Source organism: Melanotaenia boesemani, chromosome 20 (genome assembly GCF_017639745.1).
Source record: "Melanotaenia boesemani isolate fMelBoe1 chromosome 20, fMelBoe1.pri, whole genome shotgun sequence".
Taxonomy (NCBI): domain Eukaryota; kingdom Metazoa; phylum Chordata; class Actinopteri; order Atheriniformes; family Melanotaeniidae; genus Melanotaenia; species Melanotaenia boesemani.
In genome coordinates this window covers 11,049,563-11,072,596 of record NC_055701.1, presented here as the reverse complement: position 1 = coordinate 11,072,596, position 23,034 = coordinate 11,049,563, and the positions used below count along the sequence as shown (strand labels likewise).

At 41.7% G+C, this 23,034-nt stretch overlaps 1 protein-coding gene across 2 annotated transcripts in view; it reads right to left on the bottom strand.

Moving 5' to 3' along the window:
- Window positions 1–23,034, bottom strand: part of crim1 (cysteine rich transmembrane BMP regulator 1 (chordin-like)) — a 32,677-nt gene that overhangs the window by 8,779 nt on the left and 864 nt on the right. The window contains exons 2-9 of one of the 2 annotated variants that reach the window (XM_041972876.1): window positions 19,234–19,395; window positions 18,797–18,970; window positions 11,485–11,727; window positions 8,149–8,328; window positions 5,792–5,995; window positions 4,571–4,699; window positions 4,097–4,247; window positions 1,808–1,929 (exon numbers count right to left, since the gene is read on the bottom strand). In XM_041972876.1, the coding sequence (XP_041828810.1) occupies window positions 1,808–1,929; window positions 4,097–4,247; window positions 4,571–4,699; window positions 5,792–5,995; window positions 8,149–8,328; window positions 11,485–11,727; window positions 18,797–18,970; window positions 19,234–19,395 (1,365 nt within the window). The remainder of the gene's footprint in view (window positions 1–1,807; window positions 1,930–4,096; window positions 4,248–4,570; window positions 4,700–5,791; window positions 5,996–8,148; window positions 8,329–11,484; window positions 11,728–18,796; window positions 18,971–19,233; window positions 19,396–23,034) is intronic. The other variant, XM_041972877.1, reaches the window with a different exon arrangement.

The following is a 23,034-nucleotide window of genomic DNA, read 5'->3' as shown; positions in this document are numbered from 1 at the left end:
GGGCATAAATATGGCTCCTGCATAGCAGCTTTAAACTCTGAGAGGGATTTAACTGGAATTGCAAGCACATCCCATGGCTAAAGCTAAACACCAACAGGAACCAAAACAAACAGACATAAAATTCTCACAGCAGAGCAGCAAAAGGTCACACAGAATCAAAGCTGCAGCTTAGGATCAGAAGCGAAGCGCTGCCTACAACGCTCCGCTTTCTGAGTTTGACTCTAAAACGTTTTAACATTCAGATGCTGTGGAGGAGCTCCTGTTAAATACCAAGACGTAGCATGACAACATAACATTTAGGAGGTGGAGAATGTATGTTTTGTGATTATATCATTGTGTAATAAGATTTAATATCAACAGGGTCATGTCAATGTTGATCTTATGCAAAATCAGCACACATTTAACAGAAAACCTTTGTATTTTAGAGTGGTTTAAGGACTGTCTAATTAAATGATGAAAAAAAAGACAAGATTTCATCATCTGTATCAAATAAATAAGCTTAGTGGCTTTCAGATGGAAATCTAATGAGGACATTTTCACAGAATATTGTTCTGGTGGAGTCCTTAGAAGCTTATTTCAATTAAAGACACCATGAATTTCTCCTCTGACATTTAAAAGACCCCTTATGATGTTTTTTAAAGGATTAATACATTTAGTTTTTAAGTCCAAATTTGCATTCTTCCAAGCAGAAAAAAAAACTAACAAACAAACAAACAAAAAACATATTGTAAAACGCTAAAGCACTGCTTGTGATTGTTTTACCTATAAACTGCATTTTACCGCTCGCTTCTTTAACACACCAATTCTATGGATGGCCCCATTCGCCCTCATTATTCAGCTGATTAGTCCAAGGAAACACAGTGAAAAAGGAGTTCATTCTTTGCTACCAGATGTACCAGCATTAAATAAATGTGTTAAAATGTGATGTCATCAAGCATGAGGCATCACACAAAGGGGAAAGAAAACACACTTTAAACAGGATGTTTTGCATTATCTAACTATTGCAGTGCCCCATTTTAATACTTGTGTATCAGCAATCAAAGAAAGAAGTCATTCAAAAAGACTCCATAAGACTTAATTAGATATATTTTTCTGTTTCTGCTTGTAAGTTGAACTAATTGAGAGCATAATTTATGTAGCAATCACTAAATCATATAAATCAGTGTAATATTCAGCAAAAACTAAGGCGTAATGGGTTATTAAAAGGGCAACAACAATTTTCCAACTCATTTCTATTTGCTTATGGAGAGTCCTACAAATCTTTAAATACCCTTATGTAATGTCTTTTGTGACTCTGGCAGTTTTTAAAGTCCAAAATAAATACTTTAAGTATGCACAGTTACCTCAATTTGGACTTACAAATTAGTTTTTTTAAACAAAGAGTTCCAAGCTTGAAGGGTACACAGAAGGCACTGTTTCATAATAGGTGGGTGGAACATTTGCAGTGTTAATCAAAGCAATCTTATTCTGTTCTTATTTTGCAATCGCCAAGTTTAATGCAATTAAATTTGGTTATTTTTGTGCAATACTGATGACAAACATGCAAACGGCACCAATCACATACTTCCTCTTCTGCTCTTGATAAGGAGAAAGGAGAAAGGTTTATAAGATATGGAGATTTAACATGCATAATAACTAAAAGTGCTATCCAGGTTGCATTATGGGATGTGCAGGATCTAGTCACTTCAGAAAATGGGGAACCACTGCTGCTTTACTTTTGAATATTTTAATGTCTAATTTGCAAATCTGTCATCTTTTTAATCCATGCTTCATGAGGAGTATGTGACTGCTAACAGGAGTATCTTACCTTTACATATGCAGATGGAACAGCCTTTCCTGTTCTGACGGTAGCCATTACTGCAGTGCTTATCACAAGTGAAAGGAAGGCACTTGACACAGCGACACATCTCACAGCCATGTTTGTTCCTCCTGTAGGGTGATAAACATGAGAACTTAAGTCAACTTCTGCAACGGTTGTGTCAGGAAGTAAACAACACTGGCACAAATGGAGGTTTAACGTGGCTCAAAATTCAATTACTTCTTCAAGGTCTGTGAAACAACCTGGTCTTGTGACACAGGGAGATGCAGATCCTCAAGAATAATCAACATCTGGACCTGCTTTCCCCTTTCCATATTAGCTCCCTTTGAAGATCGGCAAATAAAAGGCCAACATGTGAGATGCCTGTGGTTTGCACATCATACCAACCTTAAAGACTGTGGAAGGGGCAATCTAAAGCCAATTCAGATGCTTTCAATTCACCCTGCTACCATCTTTATTGCTCTGAAAGCCTCTGGCAGTCATATAAAAGTACTAGTGAGCATTGGCCTGATAAGAGCTAATGTAGATAATAGGAGCATGTTGACATTAAAGAAAAAGACAGGAGCAGATAGGAGCCACTGATGGTTAAGCTGATGGCTGATAATTTCACTTAACTGGTGAGGAAAGAAACTCAAGAAAGCAAATTTAAAAGGATTTTTTGAATTTATGGAGAGGAGAAGTATGAAGAGCAGAAACTGGAAACAGACCAGTTGAAATCCAATTATCTGCCTAATAAAACATGGATGAGCTGCAGGTTGATAAATTATCAAAATCCAGAGGAAAGAATGGACTGCATCTTGACTTCTCCTCTATCCCTCCCTGTCTCATTCATTCTCACCAAGCCTCCCTCTCTGCTTATCTCTCCAGGTAAGTGATGACTCTTATTTCATGCTGAGGCCCTATAAGCCTTGATAATTACCCAATTAATATTCATCTGCTAAAATTAGCCCCTTGGAGCTGTGATGCATTCCATAAAGACGACACGAATTTCAGGCTCAGTGAACAGAAGAGCTTTTCTATGCTGAAACAGCAATAACAGCTATAGAAACAACACTGCAAGAGGCTGGCCAATGCCTCACTGTACAAACACAGAGACAGAGTCTGCCGACCTTGGAACAAGGCTTTGTTTAAAGATGGTATGAGGAATGCCAAGCAGCGCTTGAGGCTCCAGAGGGATATAGAAGCTTGGGGAGACATGGGAGGCCCTGGCTTTAGACTGCTGGCGCTGCATAATTTTCAGTGTGGCACAACCGTGATGGCCAGAAGAATGCCATTCATGACCTATGTAGATTTTTGAGCCATGAAGGATGAAAAACATCACTTCAGCTGCAACTGTGACCCTGAAAATGTCTTTCATTGCTCATAAATAATAATTTTTACAAGGTTTACATCCATCCTGCTTTGGGTATGTACATTAAATACTTGAAGGATGTCATCAATGCATTCAGTATAAACAGAAATCATTTGATCTTTATGTTTCTTTTTGATGGCCACATGTAGGAGTCCTGTGTGAGAAGACAGAATTGCATGGTGAAGAAAGGGAAGCTCAGAGGATTTCAGACTTCTAAGGCAAGACCGAAACAGCTGCTTATGAAGGATATAACCAGGACTTCCTTGTCCTCTTTTCCCCACAGGATCCTCGCTCATCCTCCCGTCTCTCCTCTGCAGACTATCGGGCCTCATCTTTAGCCTTGGCTCCGGAGAGCATGGTTGAACTATCAGAAGGCTCCTGACTGTATACATTTCATAAAGGCTGCTTTGGTCCTGATGTGTTTTTGATCGCTGTTTTGAGACAGGATGATGATTTATGAAATGAGAGTGGTGCCTGGGGACTAAACGTACTGCTACAAAGCACTTCCAGATGTTTGATTGGGTTAAATAGGATTAGGAGGAGAGGAGTTGCAGGGGGCTGAGAGGCTAATGTGGACCTCACAGCAACATATTAACACACAAACATAAAAACACACACCCACACACAGATTTAGAGACCTGGGAATGCCCACCATGATAGATAGGCCCTTTGATCTTAGATTGGAACAACTATTTTAGAGCTTTATACATAAATGCTATATTAATAAACTGATAAGCCTTTACTTAAATTTCCAAATATTACAGCCCACATAAGCATTCACATCTTATAAGTATATCACAGCAAGCCTGTGTGGTACATCACTGACAAACACAGATGTTTTTAAAGCAGACAGAAAGCATGGATGAGAAATGGGTGTAGATGAAATTGGACGATGAGGAACCCACGGGGTCAGTGGGTATACATACACATATCCATAAGGGCAGGTCTTTGTGCAGGTCAGAGGTCGGCACTTGGGCGTGGGGATACTGCACTCACACACACAGCCAAAATCATCCCTCTTAAATCCCATTGGGCATTGCAGAGAACAGTATTTTCCCAGGTCAGGACAGGAATCATCTGAAAGAGTTGAGACAGAGGTCGTCTGATCATGGGTACAGCGATCCATCAAAAAAGCAAAGGCATGATTTGCTATGCTTGCAGGAACATTCCTGCGACGGAGAGACTTGCAAAGACACAAATAAGCTGTGATGAATATCAGCACGTCTACGCTGCAGTCAAAACCAAGAGGTTGCCAAATTCTTTTGGTACCAGCAGTAGCTAGCAGGTAAACACATGTATCAATTTTTAAGCAGCTGATAGTTATGCCCTCAAACTTTAACCCTTTCGATTCAACAAATGTGAGGAAAAAAATCTCATTGTTGACATTACTGTTGACTTACTGTTGTGACACTGGCAGAGGAGACATCCATTCTTGTCTTGGATGAAGCCGTAAGGGCAGTCGTTCCCTGACAGGGTGCAGTTTTCCAGGGGTGGGCACAGCATGGGGCTAACTGTTTCATAAGAAGGTTCTGGAGAGCAAAGAGATGATGGAAGGAGGGAACTTTGAGGAAACACTCACAAATTGGGAGGGACAAAGTAAGTAATTTGGTTAGAAAACCTATTTTTTTATTATTATTACTATTAATTTACTATTTTCTGTATCAAAAAGACAAGTCAGGCATGTTCTTGAAACCAAACTACATATAAAACTGGTTGAACCATGATGGTTTTAGTCTGAATGAATGCACATGAATGCAAGGGATGACATCTCTTAACCTTGAGGTAACAATATAAAATACAATTTGTTTAAAATGATAAATGTGCAAATTGTAAAATATAAGCAGTCATCTTCTGTCAGACAAACTACAAATATATACTGTATATGTTTGTGTGTCTGCTTAAAGCCTCTTGGGTTTACCACTTCATCCATGCATCTTGTGCCAACTGTAATAGCTACCTATTAACACTGCTGTAAACAGTAATTACAGATAAATGTTGAGCAATTACACTAGGGTGGGTCATACTGTGAGACGGACTATATCTATCACTATCTTAATGTACAGAGGTGTCTTCCAATAATAGTCACATATGTCTTGCAGATGTATATATATGTATATGTATAAGATGTCTCTATTTAAGTCAGATTCTTGCACTGCTCCATGCTACCTTGAATTAGGGCCAGCTTTAGTGAAACTGCAGTAAATGAGGAAACAAGAGATGCACAAGCACCAATGCATGCACCCCTCCATCAAACACCTCTCGCCAGGATCTGTGAGAGGAGCAGTTCAATGAGCTGTAACTAATTAAAAAGAAAAAAAAAAGATGTACTTCAATTATGCAGCCTACTGCTTTAATAGCATGCTGTAACCTCACACACACAGGTGGGTCTCATTTTGGCGGGCAAGGGTAATAAAGGAACACAAAGAACCCTGCAGCTTGAAGAATGCTCTGTTGCCTCCCCTTTAATGAGCCCAGGCCGATATGGTCTCTGCAGCAAAGTTGCAGGACCACATGAGGCTTTTACATGTGGTATGGGGGTTAATGTGTGGCTCATATAGATTCTTGCCACATAGATTAATCTCAAAAGACAAATGCTACTTGGTTTTAAGGCCCACACCTACCTTCACAGAAGGGACAGCACTCTCCTGGGATCTTCACTGGGTTTTGGCAGCTCTGTTTGCACGCCATGGCTGTACAGTGTGGTTCTCCATCTACACACTGGCAGAAGGTGCAGTCATCCTCTTTCCACTGCTCCTCATAGGCTCTCAGCTTATTGTTCACCCAGCAGCTGGCCTTAGTGTTGTCTATTGACAGCAGCTCCACATCTAAGAGGAAAAAAAAGACTCCTAGATGTAAGTTTGACTTACAGCCTGGTGACATTCTTAGCTGACTTCAGCAACCATTAAATAAGTAAAGTTCAGCTTAAGGCTGCAGCTTTGTGTGTTCATACTGTATCCTCTACTGTGTCTGAATAACAGGAGGTAGAGTGAAGGCAGTGCTGTGAGGTCCCTTGTGCGACACCCCACAAGCGATCTCAAGTTCACAAGAGATAAAACATTGCTTTTGACCCAGAGCTAAGGAAAAAACATGGATGACTCTAGATGATTTATTTACAATTAGAAGTGATAGAGGAGCTTTGCTGCGTGACTGCATATTTATGGCTATAAGTTCAAACAGCAGGATGAAGTTTGGAGTATTGCTGTTTTGTCCTGAGAAAGGTTTAGTAATTGAAAACACGGTAAGCCTAACTGCTTTCATGATGTCTGGTCCCCCACAATGCCCACTCATGCTTTTAGTAAAAGTCTGAACTCACCTATTTGAGTTTCAGCTGTGACCCTGCAGGTCAAAGGCTAGACCAGAGTTTTATACCATAAATTTCTCTCCAGAGTGAAGGAAGCGCTTCAAAAATCTTTAAATCCAGTCATTAGCCTTTAGTAGAAGCCATAAAGTTTCAGACAGTTTAAAAGCCAATCTGAGAAGCTATTTCGCTCAGCTGGAGGTAATGGATGATGCCCAAGTCCAGCTCTGAGAATCTTGTTTTCATTTGCAATTTAAATGTTTTGGATTTTTTTTTTTTTTGAGGCAAGTTAGAAGGCAGTCTAAAAAATTTCCCTGTCAGTGTTAAAGAAGTCATATTTCTGTGTATTCACAAACATAGCATGGCTTATGAAGGGTGTGAGGAAAGGGAAGGGTGCTGTGTATTATCCTCTCAAACTGGCAAACTTTTGGGCTGTTTAATCCATCTGGCTGCCATTAACCTCAGTAAGGTCCATTTTCTTACTTACAGTGCTCAGCTAATGCATACTGTACTGCTACTGCTATGATAAAAAGTTAAAAGATTTATATTAGGAAGTGTAGCATTACACTTCCATGAGGCTTGTACAAAAGATTGTTCTTGTACAACTTGTTTTTAATTACAGTTACAATCATCCTTGTTTCAGGACAAAATGAACATTTAAAGATTGGGTTTTGCACACATTAATGTCTACACATTAGATATTACTTATATCTGTTTCCTTTAATCTCCATTTTTAGCTATTACATATTACTGAGAAAAACATCTGGCTCTTTAGTTGCAATATCCTCCACAGACCAACCAATATGAATACCATACTTGATTTTGATGCTGTGCAGGTAACACAAAGTTTTATTGCACTTTCACTAAACAGTGCTGTCGAGAGTAATAAAAGAATACTGTAAACTGAAATATCAAAGCTGTGCGATGCAAAACAAAAACCATAAATTGGAAGAAAACTCTTGAGCTGGGGGAAACTTATGCCTACCAGCAACCCTCTTCACAAACAGTAGAAATAATGCTTCAGTACAACTTGAAGTAAGACTGCAACCAAGTAATCTGTTCATCCAGATTAAGTGTTTTTTCTAACATTCTAAACTAAGATTATTACAGTAAGAAAGAGCAGCTTACATCACAAGCAAATGATAAAAGCATGCACATCTAAAGAAGTGCAGACTACGAGGTGTACCCCCAACATTAGCTGTTCTTTGTCCACCTACCCCTCTCATGCATAAGATTAACTGTAGCCACACAGCCAGAGGCAAAAGCCGGCTACCATCTCCATCTACAAGCTTCTGGCAGTCTGTAATGTGGTTGCCATATGCGCTGCAAGCCCTTCTTGTTTAACAATGCCAAAAACACATATCGGAGCTCCCTACCTGGCTTTGAGCACATGTGTTTTTGCAAGAGCCTCCCCATTAAGTTAAATTCAGATCTTACATTGCCAAGCCACACACACTCAAACTCTCCCCAGTGCAAATGAATCGCTGACTGGCTCCCATTATTCACCATGTATGTTAACAACTATGAAAGCTGGCGATGTGAGGAAGCCATCACATAGCGTGTGCTGGGAAGTACACATTTTTGCTAAATCAGCTTTTTACTCTCTCATTAAAGCAGCATGATGTTCAGGAAAGTGATGCTGCAAACAAAATAATAATACAATAATGTAAGTGTGTGTACCTATGCAGACAGGGCAGCATTCACCCTCAGGAATGTAGAAGTTTTCACAGTCCAGCTCAGCACACTCTGCCTTGGAGCAGAAGGAGATTCCTCCTCGGCACTGACACAGCCAGCAGGGGTCCATGCGGTACACCTCTCCCTCGGCGAAATCTTTCCCATTGTGGACACACTTGGGAGAAGCTGAAGAAAAATACATAGAAAATAGGAGTCCTGTCAACCTTAAACTCAATTCCATGTGGGAAGCGTAATGTTTAGCATGATGTTTGATTTATAAATGACAGTATGATTACTGTTGAGATGAGAGGCTATAACAACTGTGTACAATCAATGGAAATTCATTAACATCTGATCATGTTTTATCAGCGAGGGAAATGTTTATCTGATCCGAATGGTGCAGAGAAAGACTCTGATGGCTGAGGGTTAGGTCTTTGGTGTGGAAATGGTATTCATCAGACAATGAAACTAAGTCAGTGGGGAGGAATTTCACAGGGATCTATCAAGTCTTGAAAAGACTCTGGACTCTTGGAGTGCAGAGTAAAAGAAAACAGTATGGGTCGGAGGCTTTGGCGGGATCTGGGCTCAGTGTGCTGGTGGCAGGTGGAGTGAATCAATGCTCTGGCCTGTCTTTCCTAAAAGCATTTAAGCATTTAGCTTTCAGTTTCAGCTACAATCTACCAACCTTGGAGTAAAACTATCTTAGTTACAGCACATCTTTTAAATGATAAAGTGTCAAAAATGTGTGTAAAACCATGCAAGCAAGAAGGAAACGGGTAAAGGAATGGCTGTAAAATAACTACAGATATGCCAAAAGATGCATTCAAAATTAATTAGGATGTTGTTGCAACCACAGGAAAAGGAAGAGTACAGCATAACATCACACCACAGTAGTTTGGTTTCCCCAACAGTGAAAGATCATAGTAACCACATAATACCTTTCCATCAAACACACATGCATGAGGAAAGTGAGACAATGTGGTTATGTAAGAAAGTCTCCACACTTGCAGAGGATTGCTAGTTGGGTGAATAAATGTATTGCACAGATGGGAGCAGATGTGGGGGCAGCAGTTTCTATAAATGAGAGCAGAGGTTACAGCAGCATCTGTATGCCATACCTTTGAGTGCAGACTCAAAGCGTCTGTGCCAATGACCCCATGCCTCTTGACAACCAGCACTACACTCTTAACACAAAGCAGGTGCGGCAGCTGAGTTGAAAGTCGAAGCGGGGATTTGTTGATCTTTTATTTTCCTCCTTGCCATTTTTCAACCCCCCCCCCTCCCCTCCCAATTCTCCCCTCACTTTTTTATTCCTGCTGTCCTGCTTTGCGTGCAGCAAAACCAAGCAGAGAAAATGCAATATGCACTTTAGCTGGCCGAAATCAAAAGGTGAGGCAACGGCTTTTTAACGCTCACAGAAGCAATAGGAAGTCACATGAGGGGATGCTCACATGTGATTTCCGCTGTGTTTGTTAATGGTAATCCCTAAAACAACTTGCGGCACAGAGTCTAAATTCCAGTCATGCTTTTTGATGTTCAGTCTCCTCTAAATTGAGGCGAGGACTGGCTGTGGAGATGCACAGTCTGTAAAATATTGACCAAAAGCTTCTCTAAATCATTCATAATGAACTGTCATTCTGGTGTCTCTTGTGGTGTACAGGCATAAAAAGCACATCCACTGTAAGAGACCTTTCCCATAGATGAATAATGATGGAATTCATTGACATTGGTTTTAGAAATGAGTTTAACTCATCTTACTAACACAACCCCTTTTCCCTTTATCAACCCCAACTTTTGAGAACAAGGCTGTTATTGCACTGCATGTTTATAACAAAGTCAAGCTGAGCTCCCTGAGAGTCATTAGTGTGGTGATCTCAGCCTTGTTGCAACATCAGCATAAATCTCTATACAACATGTGCAGCATTGAATTGACTCTGCAGTCCAGCCTGACAACATGGAACATATTCAGAAGAAGTGTCAGCAATGGTGTTGATAAACAGCAGCTAAACAGGGTCATCCACAAGATCAGGTGACATTAGGTCAGGACTGATCGGCCAGATCTGCACTGCCACACAGATGCAGCTGAAGCCAAAACACACAGGTGGAGTTTATTGTACATCCACACACTAGCCCTGACTAAATATCAGCCCCCAGCCAAGCGGGCAATGGAAACAAGTTAATCAGTCCAAGCTACACACAAAGCTTCAATGCAGGGTTGTGTAAAATGGGCTCCATTGGAGTATGACAATTCAAAGTGATTTGGACTTTATCTGATGCTGTTTCTGTGCATGTGGGAGGCTGCTGCAGGACTGGGGAGTCGATCCAGTGCCATGTCCTTGTCCTCGTTCGTGTCCCCGTTTGAAGACCTTTATTGACCAGCCACGCAGTCATGCAGGCCTAACGGACAGTAGAAGCAGCACAAAAGGCATCAAGCCCCAGGTCCAAAGAGCAGCAGACACTTGTTATCAAAACACTGATCCCATGGCCCCCATGGCTGCCATTCAACCCCCGCCGGCCTGCCGGACTCAATTACTCTCCCCAATGGCAGACTGGAGCACATAAAAAGCATTCCCATCAATGAACTGTTGAACCTTTTTCCTTCTGGACGTGTGACCAGACAGGAACCCTTTGACACTGCACTTCTGTTGAGCAAATTCATAGCCTAAGCACTTTTCTGGTCACTGGGCTTGTTAAGTCCATTAATTCCAGGACATGGCACTCATTTATACATCTGGAGGGGCCAGAATGGGAATTTGTTCTGTTGGTAAAGCAGCGAATATTGGTTGGGTTTGCAGAGTAAACAGGCCAATAACCACAGGTCCCCCCTCCCTGTCCTCCTGACTCTCCTGGCTGCCTCTGCTTCATAACAGAGGAAAGCTGAAGTTTCAACATCTGCTTTCTCTTGCATCCTTTTCCTTCTGTCTCCATTTCACCAGAAAAAAAAAAAAAAAGAAAAAAAAAAGATTTACATCAGCTTATTTGAACCAGTCTGGGGGAAAAAAAATCAGTCTCTCTCTTTTTTTTTAATGCCTCTTTAGACAATAGAAAAAAAAATTGCGGCTGCAACCCTAAAAGAAAATGAATGAACCAAGGCAAATTAACACTTGGAGGCACTGACACCTGATAAAAGCCAGAAACGAATTACCTTATCAGTAATTTTTCTTTTCTTCTGTAACCACTTTCTCAGCAGGGGAAAAAAAAGTTTTATTAAAAAAAAAACAAAAAAACAAACATAAAAAAACCCAACTCTCTCCAGTTACACATTGTGTTTCACAACTGTGCAACTGCTACTCGTAGTGGGACAGCAATCAAAGTGGGTGGAGATGAGTTCAGTGCAATCACCTTTCTGGCACTCGAACACATCACAGCAGTCTCCCGGCTGACCACTGGCATGACTAAGTGCAACAGGATGCTGTCCACTCGGGCATTGCGGCTTGTGGCAGGCACTGAGGTCACAAGTGCACTGGGGTGGTATGGAGGGGCAACAACCAGCAGGAGGTGTGTAGCTCTTGGTCAGGACTGAACCCTTGGGGCAGGAGGGCACCTGCAGAGGAGGACATGTCACCCCAGCACACCTCAGCTCTTCTGCAGAGAAAAGACACATATGGATACACATTCATGTTAACGTAAAGGTAGCTGACAAAGCTATGCAAGCACAAACAGTGACAGAGACAAACACAGATGTGGATCCCCCCCCCCTTTTGCTTTTGGGTAACGCCACCTTCAGCTGCTCTGAGCTCTGACAGTGCAAACACTGTTCTCCTGTGTTGAGTGCATGAGTGTGAGACGGCTGCCTGCTTGTAGAGTCAGCTGAGCCACTTTAAAACGATGCTGCTCATGTTACAGGCTAAAGGCTGAGTTCACACAGTCACCCAACACAAACTCTGCGTGCAGTCATCAAATCCCCACTTCAGTCCGTGACAGCTTTACAGCATGGTGTCAGAGAAGCGAGAGCGCGGCTCTCTCCCTCAACACGTCAAGGATCTCCGCATATCCTGTCGATGCGGCTCAGATCTCACCCAGCCTGGCCCAACTTGCCCACAATTCAAACAGACCCTTATGCTCTAAACCAGTCATTAATACCAACCAACCTTCAATAGAGCTTTTCTTCATTCCAGTTTACAGACTCCCCTTCACTTAGCCCACCAGGATGTGTTTGTCTATTCATCTGCAGAGCCAAGATAATAGCTCTGATATCCCTCATTTGGGGGGTTACAGCTAATCTGGGCAAAGGTCTCAGGAGTGTATTTTGGAATGTTTTTAGGAAAATGAAATGAAAGTAGATCACACTCTTTATAGATATTGCATGAGAACAGAAGCTTCCCTTCACCGGGGTGCATTTATTTTGGTTCTCTGTCGTTGTAATGTACACAAGACAGGCAGAGCAAAAGTATTGTGGAAAGCAAACTGATGTCCTGTTTTATAGCCAATCAATCACAAAGTTAAACCTGTGGAAAACACGATTATGCCTTTTTTTTTTTTTTTTTTTTTTTTACAAGAAAACTGCACAAAGTAGAAAAGATGTATTAACTTATGCAGGGTTCATGGATGAAAATGAGGAAAATGTGGTGACTGCACATCTACTGGAAACCATCTCATTTACAGGAGAAAATGTGTCAACAAATGACTGCAGCATTTGGGAGTTAAATCAAGAGGGTTATTATTCAGTAATGAGAAATGCTTGACAATCTTTGCATACATCTGGTTTTTGAGGAAAGGGAATGAAACAGGCTGAGATTGCATAACAGTGCTTGGGGTTTTTGTATTGTAAAGTTTCCAGAGTTTTGTTGATGGGCTTCCCAGACTGATGCTGGTTCAATAGGGCAACACAAGTCTCTCAGAGGATGTGCTTCAAACCGGACATTCAAAGACTGGTAAATGGATCCTTAAGAGTTTTCAGATGTGGGAACCAAACCAGTAAGCAGATTTAGGGTCCAGACTGCTCATGCCTCAATAATGATTTTGCTCTGCTAGTCCTCAAGACCACAATGAGACCTACAAATCAGACTGTATATTCTCATTTATTCCAAATTTTGAAAGATATATTCTTTTCTCTGACCTGATGCTCTGCTGGCATGTGTCATGTCTGCCTGACTTTGAAAAAACAAGAAAAGAGAGGCTCTGGCTGTGACTGCTGTAGTCTGGTGGGTGGAGGGAACATAACTGACAGATGAAATTGAGGAGAAGGGAAATGTTGAATTTTTCTGGCTCCAGATAAATACAGCAGGAGTGTGAGGTATCTGTACTGTACTGTTTACTCAAGCAACGCTGGAACAAGTGAGGACCGCCACAAAGCTCTCATTGATAAACTCTGTAACTGAATAGTGTCATAGAAATTGAGGGAAAATCCCTGAATTAAGAAAGGCCACAAACCTTTTAACGGTTTTTGGCCAAATTTCTGTGCCAAAGTTAAATAAACTTGAGTTAGAGGTGCTGATTGGACAGTGTTTTACATCCAATAAAGTCTAACGCAGTCTGCTGCTGCTCAGTTGAAGACCAGTTTTGCATATGAAAACCTCAAGCTTTTAAAAGCCACAGAAAATGCGCTGGGGCAATCTTGCACAAAGTTTCGCTCTGAAAAACACTTTCTATGTATTGTATGTGCCTCAGAGAAGGCTGATTACTCTTTCAGTTTTGATAATGCCTGGGGTTAGAGAGCTCTGGGAAAAGCAGCTGGCAGACACACCATTGTCATTCAAATGAACAGAATTGTATCCATCTGTGGAAATGGTCCAACCCTTGCAGGTCTAATTAATATAATTTTTTAGCTGGAACATTTAAAAGCAGAATAGGCAGATATGGAGGGTGGAAAAAGTCAGCAGCTAATGGATTTTATCCTGTGCAGTTTGTGCTCTATCTCTTAGCATAAATGGCTATAATTAGTGAGTCAGCGACCGCAGAACCAATCACAATGGTGGCAATACTCCAGCTTCCACGAACACAAAGCCCTGATTTTGTATGCTTGACAAATTCTCTCTGCAGATTAGGCAACATGTGCTCTTTTATTATTTAAAAGATAGCAAAGAATGGAAAACATCAATACGTGATTTCTCTTAGCTGCACTCACACACACAATGCTGGTCTGGAGAAGGTGAGATGTGGAAATTGCCTTATAATCCCAGAATGATCTTTTCTGTAAACAATGCATATTTCTGGCATCTCTGCAACTCATTGAAGAAAGAAAGTCCTCCACTAAAAACGGCTTTTTTTCTTCTCTTCAGGACTGGGTACAAGGAGCACACTCTTTCCCCAAACCAGAGGGACTCAAACAGGCAGAGGAGGCTGCGTTGACAGCCTGAGTTTACTCATGGAAAAAAGTGCACAATGTGAGTTCTGTTCACCGACTGACTTTGGAAACAAGTCAGGGGAGAACAAAGCCGCCTTAGTCCAGCTGCTTTCTGTGGGTTTCTGCTCTGTCCTCAGGTTTTGTAAAGTTGCTTCATGAGGGGACATATCAGGGCTGTCTCTTATGTTAAGCTGTGGGGGTCTGGCCCCAGGCCCACCTGCAGGCACAGCTTAGAGAGTCAGCATTTTTCACCATCTACCTTAGTATATGTGTAAGGAGGGGGCGGGGGGGTTCAGGCCCAAAGACAACATCAAGGTCACCTGGTAGAAACACTTCACATCACAGACAAAGGCTAGAGGCATGCAGATGCCAGCAGCCTTGCATCTGCTTTATGACTTATCTTACTCTTTAGCTAATATTTGCAGATTTAAAAACATGATCTTAGCCTCCTAAATCACCCCACAGCAGAGGTGTGACTGAGTGAGGTCATGAGAACGTCTGCAACTTGTATGTCAACATTTGCACATTGATGCATTCATGTAGGTTTATGTGTGCACAGCAAGTTTCACAGCATATGTACACTCCAATGAAACTCCTTGCTGTCAGGTGGAATAAAACAAGAACAGTGACAAATTTTAGACTTCAGCCAGACTAAAGAGCCTGTTACCCAGACAAAGATGCACAACTGCATCCCAGCTGAGTTGGATAAAAAAAACCATGGGATAAAACTGAACATACTTTGCTCCAGTGGGCTGGACATAAAACACTTTCAAACAAAACTTAACAATTATCACGTGTAATGTCCATCAGACTCAGCCCTAACATGTTGCAATTGTAGAAAACAAGTCCATGGGAGACCTGGGGTGTTCACAGCTGCTTCATTAACCATAAAAGAGGCAGTTGCGTTACTTTCTGTTTTGGCAGTAAGGAAAAGAATGATGATAGAACAAATGGGCCAGAGAACATCAGGAGCTGGCTTAGTCTCTAGTTGGACTGCCTTTGATTTGTTAATAGTTATGGCTGATTCAGTGAAGAGAGGGCCAAGCCCAAAAAGAGGGAATGGGTTAGAGATGGACAGGCAGAAGGGGTCTAAGACTTTATGTGTGTGTATTTTGGCTTTTCCTGCTGGCCTAAAGTTGCCTTACTTGGTTAGTGGCTGACCAAGAGTTGTAAGTGGACTGACAGAAATCCCAACATGCCTTTAAGGGATGTTTTTTTGTATCAACAGCCACACAGGAGCTTTGTTTCCTCTTTTAAATCACTCTCCGCACACATATAAATACGCACGCTCTGGGAACTGACGGGGCCACAGCTTCCTCTGACAACACACAAACATTCAGCACTGAGACGTCTCGTGCCCCCGCCAGCCGGTGGCGGTCTGGCTCAGCCAGTAATAGTCTTGCCACAAAGAGGCTGCAGCCAAGCAGAACTAACGGTCCTTTCACAAGGATTGAGAGAGGCAGGACGGAGGTGGCATATGTAGGCAAGCAGATTTGTGAGAGTGAGGTCAGCTGGTGCCATGGGATCACAGTGGGCACCACTTCCCTGTCTGATGAGCCACTTGTGAACTACCACATGCATGTGAGGCCCAATTCTTCAATCTAAATCCAATATTTGGTCCTGAGAGAGAGTAGGAGCATTGGTTAACTTCATCAGGATAACTTGGGCTTTCAACTTTTACCAGCTCTGATTATAAATTAGCATCAGTCACATGAATCACCAGTAATGTCTAACCGGCTGTTGTGTGCTACTATCAGAGAGCAACAGCAGGGGAATTCTTTTAAAATAACACTGAGGAGCCTTATCGTGAATGAAATATGTAAACCATCCCAGAGTGTAAAATTACTAAACACCACCCTATCATGACCATGGGGCCTGTACACAAATACCTCAACAAAATGGTTGGCTTCTCTTGTGATTTCTTATCATCCTGCATTAAACCCTTCCTCTACTACACTAATCACATCCTCTTTCCTCCACGACATGTGAACAAAACGTCTGATGCACCATGTTGCATGTGAACAATAATTAATTAAATCTGTGTTTTTTACAACAAAAACACAAAAATTCAACAAGTGACTAGACATTGATAGCAGTGAATCTGAGCTTTAACAGATCAGGGAGTTAAAATGAAAGGATAAACCAAGAAGACCAATGGTGCAGATTTTAAACATCTGTAGTTTAAAAAAAAAGTTTGAAACCTAAAAATCTTCTATGGGATTTGTACTGGAATATTTACAACCTGATTTCAGACAACTTTATTAATCTCTTTGGGAGGTTTCCTTAGAGAAATTGAAGTTCCATTACACCCCGTAATGCTACACCTTGATCTGTTATACTGACTGGCTGGCATGAGTGGGTGAGTACTGACCCTGTGAACATAAACCGCCAACCTGACTGGACTGGTGATGCAAGCGAAAATCCTTTGTTTAATTAGTCCAGATCAAAATTAATGTGCAAATGAAAACTGAACCAGTTTTCTGTTGGTCAAAATAAAATAAATAAAGCCAAGATGAGCCAAAAAAATAAGGCTTTATATTCTGTGTCTTTTGAGCAGGTGTGCTCCGTAGCAAATGTCCATAGTGTCCTCAGGTTCAATCAGTTCTATTCATTTAACTTCATTTTCATGAATCAGAACCCAAGATGGTGGCAGTTTAATGCTGAACTTGATGTTTCAGAACAGCAGTCCATAAACAAATGGGTAACGTAATTTTTTTATATGCAGTTTCAGGTAAAAACAAGTTTCTGGTAAAGAAAAATGTCATAGCATGAGAGCACAGTGGAGCTCTCATGCCATGACAGCAAGTTTGCAGGAAGTATTCCCTTAAAAAAGACATAGCAACACTAATTTTAATAAGTGCCTAAAAACAACATAGTGTTGATTGACACAGTCACCATGGAGTCCAACAGAACCATGGTTCCTACCCACAGAGTCTCAGCCTGGTTGCAGAGGAAGCTCCTGCTGATGACAGACAAAGAAAAATCTCTGCCCAGACATCAAGACAAACAAGATAATTATCTCACACAGACACATGCACAAACACACGCAGACACACAGGCTCATAGGCTCATTTCACATATGCGATGATATACGGTGGATTGATGCACATGCAAGCATGCACGTGTGCATTGATCCACATGCATGTGTATCCTTTAAGACAAACAAATACACACATCCTGCTCTTCTGCTTAATGACAGGCTACGAGAGGGGTGGGTGTATACTGCAGTGAAAACTCATAAGCTGCTGAAAAATGTTGTTTACAGTTTTCACTGGTTTGAGTTTAAACTGTCAACCAGTGGGCTCAGGCTCTGAGGAGTTACACAACACAGACAGTCCATCTTTTATTGTAACACTAGATGATATGTCTACACAATATAATGTTTGATGAGCACACTTCCTGTGGGATTTACTGAGTAAATGTCTCAAGATAAACATCCATACAGCTGTACTGTGGATGTTCTGTAATAACCTCTCTGTTAGCTGTAGACTAAATAAACTTTAATGTGTCTTCATGGCTTGTTGCCAGCCAGAGTATTGACTATCTAAAAAGCTGCTTTTCATCTGGAACACTTTAAAGGAGGAAAAAGTCATGTAGACAGGCAGTCATATTCACGTGCTTTAGACCTAATCTGTTCAGAACTGCACCAAACTAGTTTATATTCAAGTTTAGATTTAGTATGAAGAATTGTGCCCAACATAGTTGGAAGTTGAGTGAGTGCAGTTAGTAGCAGCCTTGTTCCATTTTGCAAATGCCACTCAGGAGGCAGCCGCTACTTAGAGACTGTCAATCTACCAGACACCTCACAATCCCAATGTAGAAACTAAACTCACTCTGCCAATAATGTTTTTCACATAGAAATGTCAATCAAAGAGGCAGCAAAGACCGGTGGTGAACATACATTCTTGTATTTTCTAGCGGCTTTCGATTCATTCACACCTTAATGACTCTCCAAAAGTCTTGCCAGCTCTTTCTATAAAAGGCAGACATTACCTACTTTTCTCACCCCGTATCTTTCACTTATATCTGTTTTTCTTTTTTGCAAAAATATTATGAGCTTTTTATTGTGCTCCCACTAAAGACATTTTGAGTCACAAAGTTTTAGTCAGCATCAATACATTTCCCCTTACACATAACTGGCTGTGACATAAGGAATGCTGTGGCTGTTTCACTCTGAGGTGATTTGAGCCGGTAAAACTTCCTGTATATGAATGCTTATATTAATATTTGGAAAATATCTAATTCTAACAGGTAAATATAACCTTGCTGTTACAGGATTTCTTTCAAAGACACTAAATAACTTTCAGCTGAGTAGAGCTATTGGTTGCCTACTGCACGGTTGTCAGTCTAAAGCCACTTGAGGGTTACCTGCTGCTTCCTGGCACTGGCTGCGGTTGATGTAGGTGAAGTGGTGGTGGCAACTCTGAGACTCACATATACAGCCTTCAGTGGTCAGGTTACACCCGGAGAACATGCAGGCCGGGTTGGACGGTCCCACATACTTCTCTCTGTGTCTTTCCCTGTGTTCGTTCCTCCGACCATCTGAAATCCAACAGCGGATGCACAAACCACAGTCATCAATGAGTCACAATGGCAGCACTCGAGGGTGAGTGTAATAACCACTACACAAAGCCGTAGCCCCTGTGTCATTGCTATAATATGCAAGTAGCATTAGTCACCTCAGTCACATTTGTTTTGAATTAGCTCCTCTCTATGAACAGCGTTACAGACTCAAACTCTGATTCATCTCTCTTGTGTGTATCTGTGATTTTTAACATAGAAAGATCTGGAAAAGTAGAGCCCACCTGACTTACTGGCCTTCATACAGGTTTCTTGGTCTGGGTAGGTGAAGGAGCCCAAGCAGGAGTGATGGGCGTCACACACACACTGGCCTCCTGCTCTGTCACAGCCTGTTATCAGAGGACAGTGCTCATCTTCAAGACCTGCATCCGGATGGTCAGGAAGTACTGTGGGGTACAGCAACAAGAACAAAGTTTATTAGGATTGGACTTGTGCATTTTATAAGATATTTACATAAAACATCTAAAATGGGAACAAAAAAGGTGCTTGATAGTTCAAAGTAAAGCAAAAGATTAAAAAAAAAAGGAAAAATGTGCTAGAAATCATCATTTATTGATCAAAACAGTTGAGTTAGGCGGCTTACAGTCTCTGTTGTAAACACATTACATTGGCACAAACAACACTGTAGTGACCAGTTTAATGCTGGGCTGCAATCCCTCCTCCCTTCTCCTTGTGCCACACTACTACGACTACTGAGCCCATTTGTTTGCTTTTGTTCCACAACATGGGGCCCTCCCAGGGTCTCCATCTTTGCAGGCTGCAGCAACGCCTCCTCTGAACTGAGGCCATTCGCACCATACCCACATATTGTTACTTCACCCAATGAGTTTTACCCCCGAGATGGCATCACAAGGCTTATCCCCACTTGGATGAAATTTTAACGATACAAAGGAATGTCACATTAGAGCCAAGTGAGCTGAATATTCACCAAGATTGTGGGGTTAAAGGGCCCCAACATACACATTACCTTCAGTGTTCCCTTCACATTCATCCATGAATAAACACACATATATACCCCTAAATTACCCTCCTTCATTGCTATCCAAGAGGAATAAGAGTGGCAGCAGAGTAAACAGGATGAGACAAACTGTAACACAGACTATCCCCTTCCCAGGCATTTAGCTCCCAGGCATCAAATCAACAGCGTGGAAGCGTGACTGCAGCTTGTCAAAATACTATGGCTTTCTTCTCCAAATAGCAACACACCGGAACAATGCACCAGAGGAAGAGGTGTCAAAGGTTTAACTACCCAACACAAACATGACCTCTACAGGGTGTGTCTACCAGACTACTGTAGAGACCCTACCTGAGAAATGAGAGTTCTCCTCAGCTAGGGGTCGAAAAAAATGAGGTGATTCAAAGTGAAAGAATTGCAACTTTGTGGGTTTGCTTTAAAATGCCACAGCTGATAATAAAACACGTATGTAGATATTGATCCCAAACAGATGAGAATGTGACATCTCTTGCTGTGATAAAAAAAAATGAACTGCTGAAGTGAATCAGCGGCACTGCAATAGAAAACTTTTATGTAACACTTTTTTTTGTACAAGAGTCCTGCGCTTACAAACACTACCGAAAACACTGGCCAGTGGAAGCGGTGAAGGTAATGTTACCTTTAACCTGAGCCAGCCAGCGCTTTTAATAGCTCTCCCAGACAGCCGGTGAACTGGCCGAGCACAAGCAGCTTTAAAAAACAACCAAAACTTTCTCCCTGATTTCCTTTCACCCTAAAATGATCCTCACCTCCACATTTTTTCCACCTCAGGCTTTCCTGTGCCTGCAAGGGTATTTTAGTTTGAGACAGTGGTAGTACTTGTCTGTAAGGTGCTAAAGCTGGCATGTAGAAAAGGAGGTAGGAGTCAAAACAATCAATGAAAGGCTGGGCAGTGAAAACATTGCAACTAATTTTAGCTTGACCCCCACCCACATGAGCTCTGTTATTCTAAGCAGCCTCAGCCTAGAACCATTTAGACTGACCCATGTCTGTTATGGTCCCTCCTGGTTATCTGTTATCCGGTCTGGCATAAGTCTAGCCAAAGTCTATAACGCTTCATCGCAGGGGGATTTCTCTTTCAGCCATTGCTTGTCTGGATTTCAGAGCTTGGATGGGAAAGCTGACCTCTAGAGGCCCTGAGGCTGATAGCCAGCTTAAAAGGAAGTCTTTGAAACATTAGATAATACCAGAGAAAGGGAGATGCAGAAGCCATGTGAAGGAGTGCAGTGGACATAGCGTCCCTGTAAGACAGGCATTCTGCTACATGGTATGTTAACTATCTCGGGAGCTTAAGGTACTTGGCTTGAGAAGATGGGCACAAGAAAACAGTCAGAGATTTAAAACAATTAATTAAGGTAGGACTCATTATACCTGGCTGAGGCCTAAAAGATCAGATGGACAGGCTAAATGATGTCTCCACAGAGCAGGTGCATGCTGACAAAGCTGCAACATTACTGCTCATTTTTGTACAAGTTCTCGTCAGTTTAAGAGAATAAATGTTAGGATAATAACTGATGCAAATAATAAACTTTGTTTTTTGTAAAACTACAACTATTTCTTTGAGTCTGCACAATTATTTTTGCTTGTTGTACCTTCAGGAATAGTTAGATTTACTGGTAACAGATTTTGGGATAACATTTTTCCCCTGAAAGGGAAAGATTAAAAATTAATTCCATACACATGTAATGTTCTTTGGCAATACATGACATTTCCAGGCTGGAAAAACTGCAGTATGATAGTTCTTTCTTGACAGCAGAAGGCCAAACAATAACACTAAGTATCCTGCTCGTGTAATATGTAAAGTGTCACCTGCACTATAAAACTGGCTCCACACCAGCAGATTCTGACCACCCAGTAAATCAAACTGTGAACAGAAAAATGGGATCAGAAAAGCGGAAACATTTACCCCCTACTCTTGATTGCAGGCCTAATCACTTTAAGACCCTTGCAGCTTGAGGAGGGAAATCTGGGATCAGCCTCCAACAGCCTGCCAACCGTGGGCCCAAAAAACACACTGGGAGGTGTTGATTTACCCCCACCTAGACCCTTTGGGATATCAAGGGTGTTTGTGTCTGATTTAGGAGGTCAGCTGCAGGACCAGAGGCATGATGCAGTCAGAGGAACCATTAGATCGCCCACTCGTTCCAAAACTGTTAAGCTGCAGAGATGTCCTCCAGATGCCTGTGCATGAGGCATAATCAGCACCCCATGTCTCCTGGGAATACCTGGGGGAATGGAGAACCCTGGAAAACCCTATTAGAGCCCAGACTTGGACCACCCTAAAGAAAAACGATGGAGGGACAGGATCAGGAGATCCAGACCCCGATTGAGAGCTGCTTATTCTCCCAGCCTTGTCAGTCCTCTTCAATCATTCAGAAAATAACTGAACAGAGTGCAGATGGCATGGCTGGAGGGGGTCTTTCCACCAGTTATTTCTTCTTCAAGGGAAAGCTATTGCTGCAGACTTCATTCACAGTGAGGAACCTAAAACCCTGTGCATTTCTCTGAAGCTGAGAAACTTGCTCAAATTTTGCGTAAAATGACCACATCCACCCTATGAAAGCTTAGCTCTAAATGGTAGGAAAATAACAGTGTAGCATTGTGGATTCATGGAACTGCTAATTAAAAAACTGAAACTATGATGTCAGACTGTTAGAGGCTCAATGAGGGACACAGGGAAGCCAACCATGTAAACAATAACAAAAAAGAAAGAAAGATAGGTGGCAGCTTGTTTATCAAATGACAAAGAATAAATGTGAAGTCATCAACAAATTTAACCTCTTGCAGACTCCTTCTGTCGTGTGTCTTTTTTCTAATCTCAGCTTTATACTAAATGTTTTATAATAATAATAAAAAAAGAAGTAAACCTGCTACCAATGGAGCTGGAACCCACAGCCAAATCACTTCTACCAAATGAATTGTAATGCCTCTGAGCTAAGAATCAATGAGGCTTTGAGAAGAAGTAAGCTGCTGAACATGACTCTTTCCTGGAAGTCAAGAGCTCCTCAGACCTAGGGAGCTGACCCAGGCA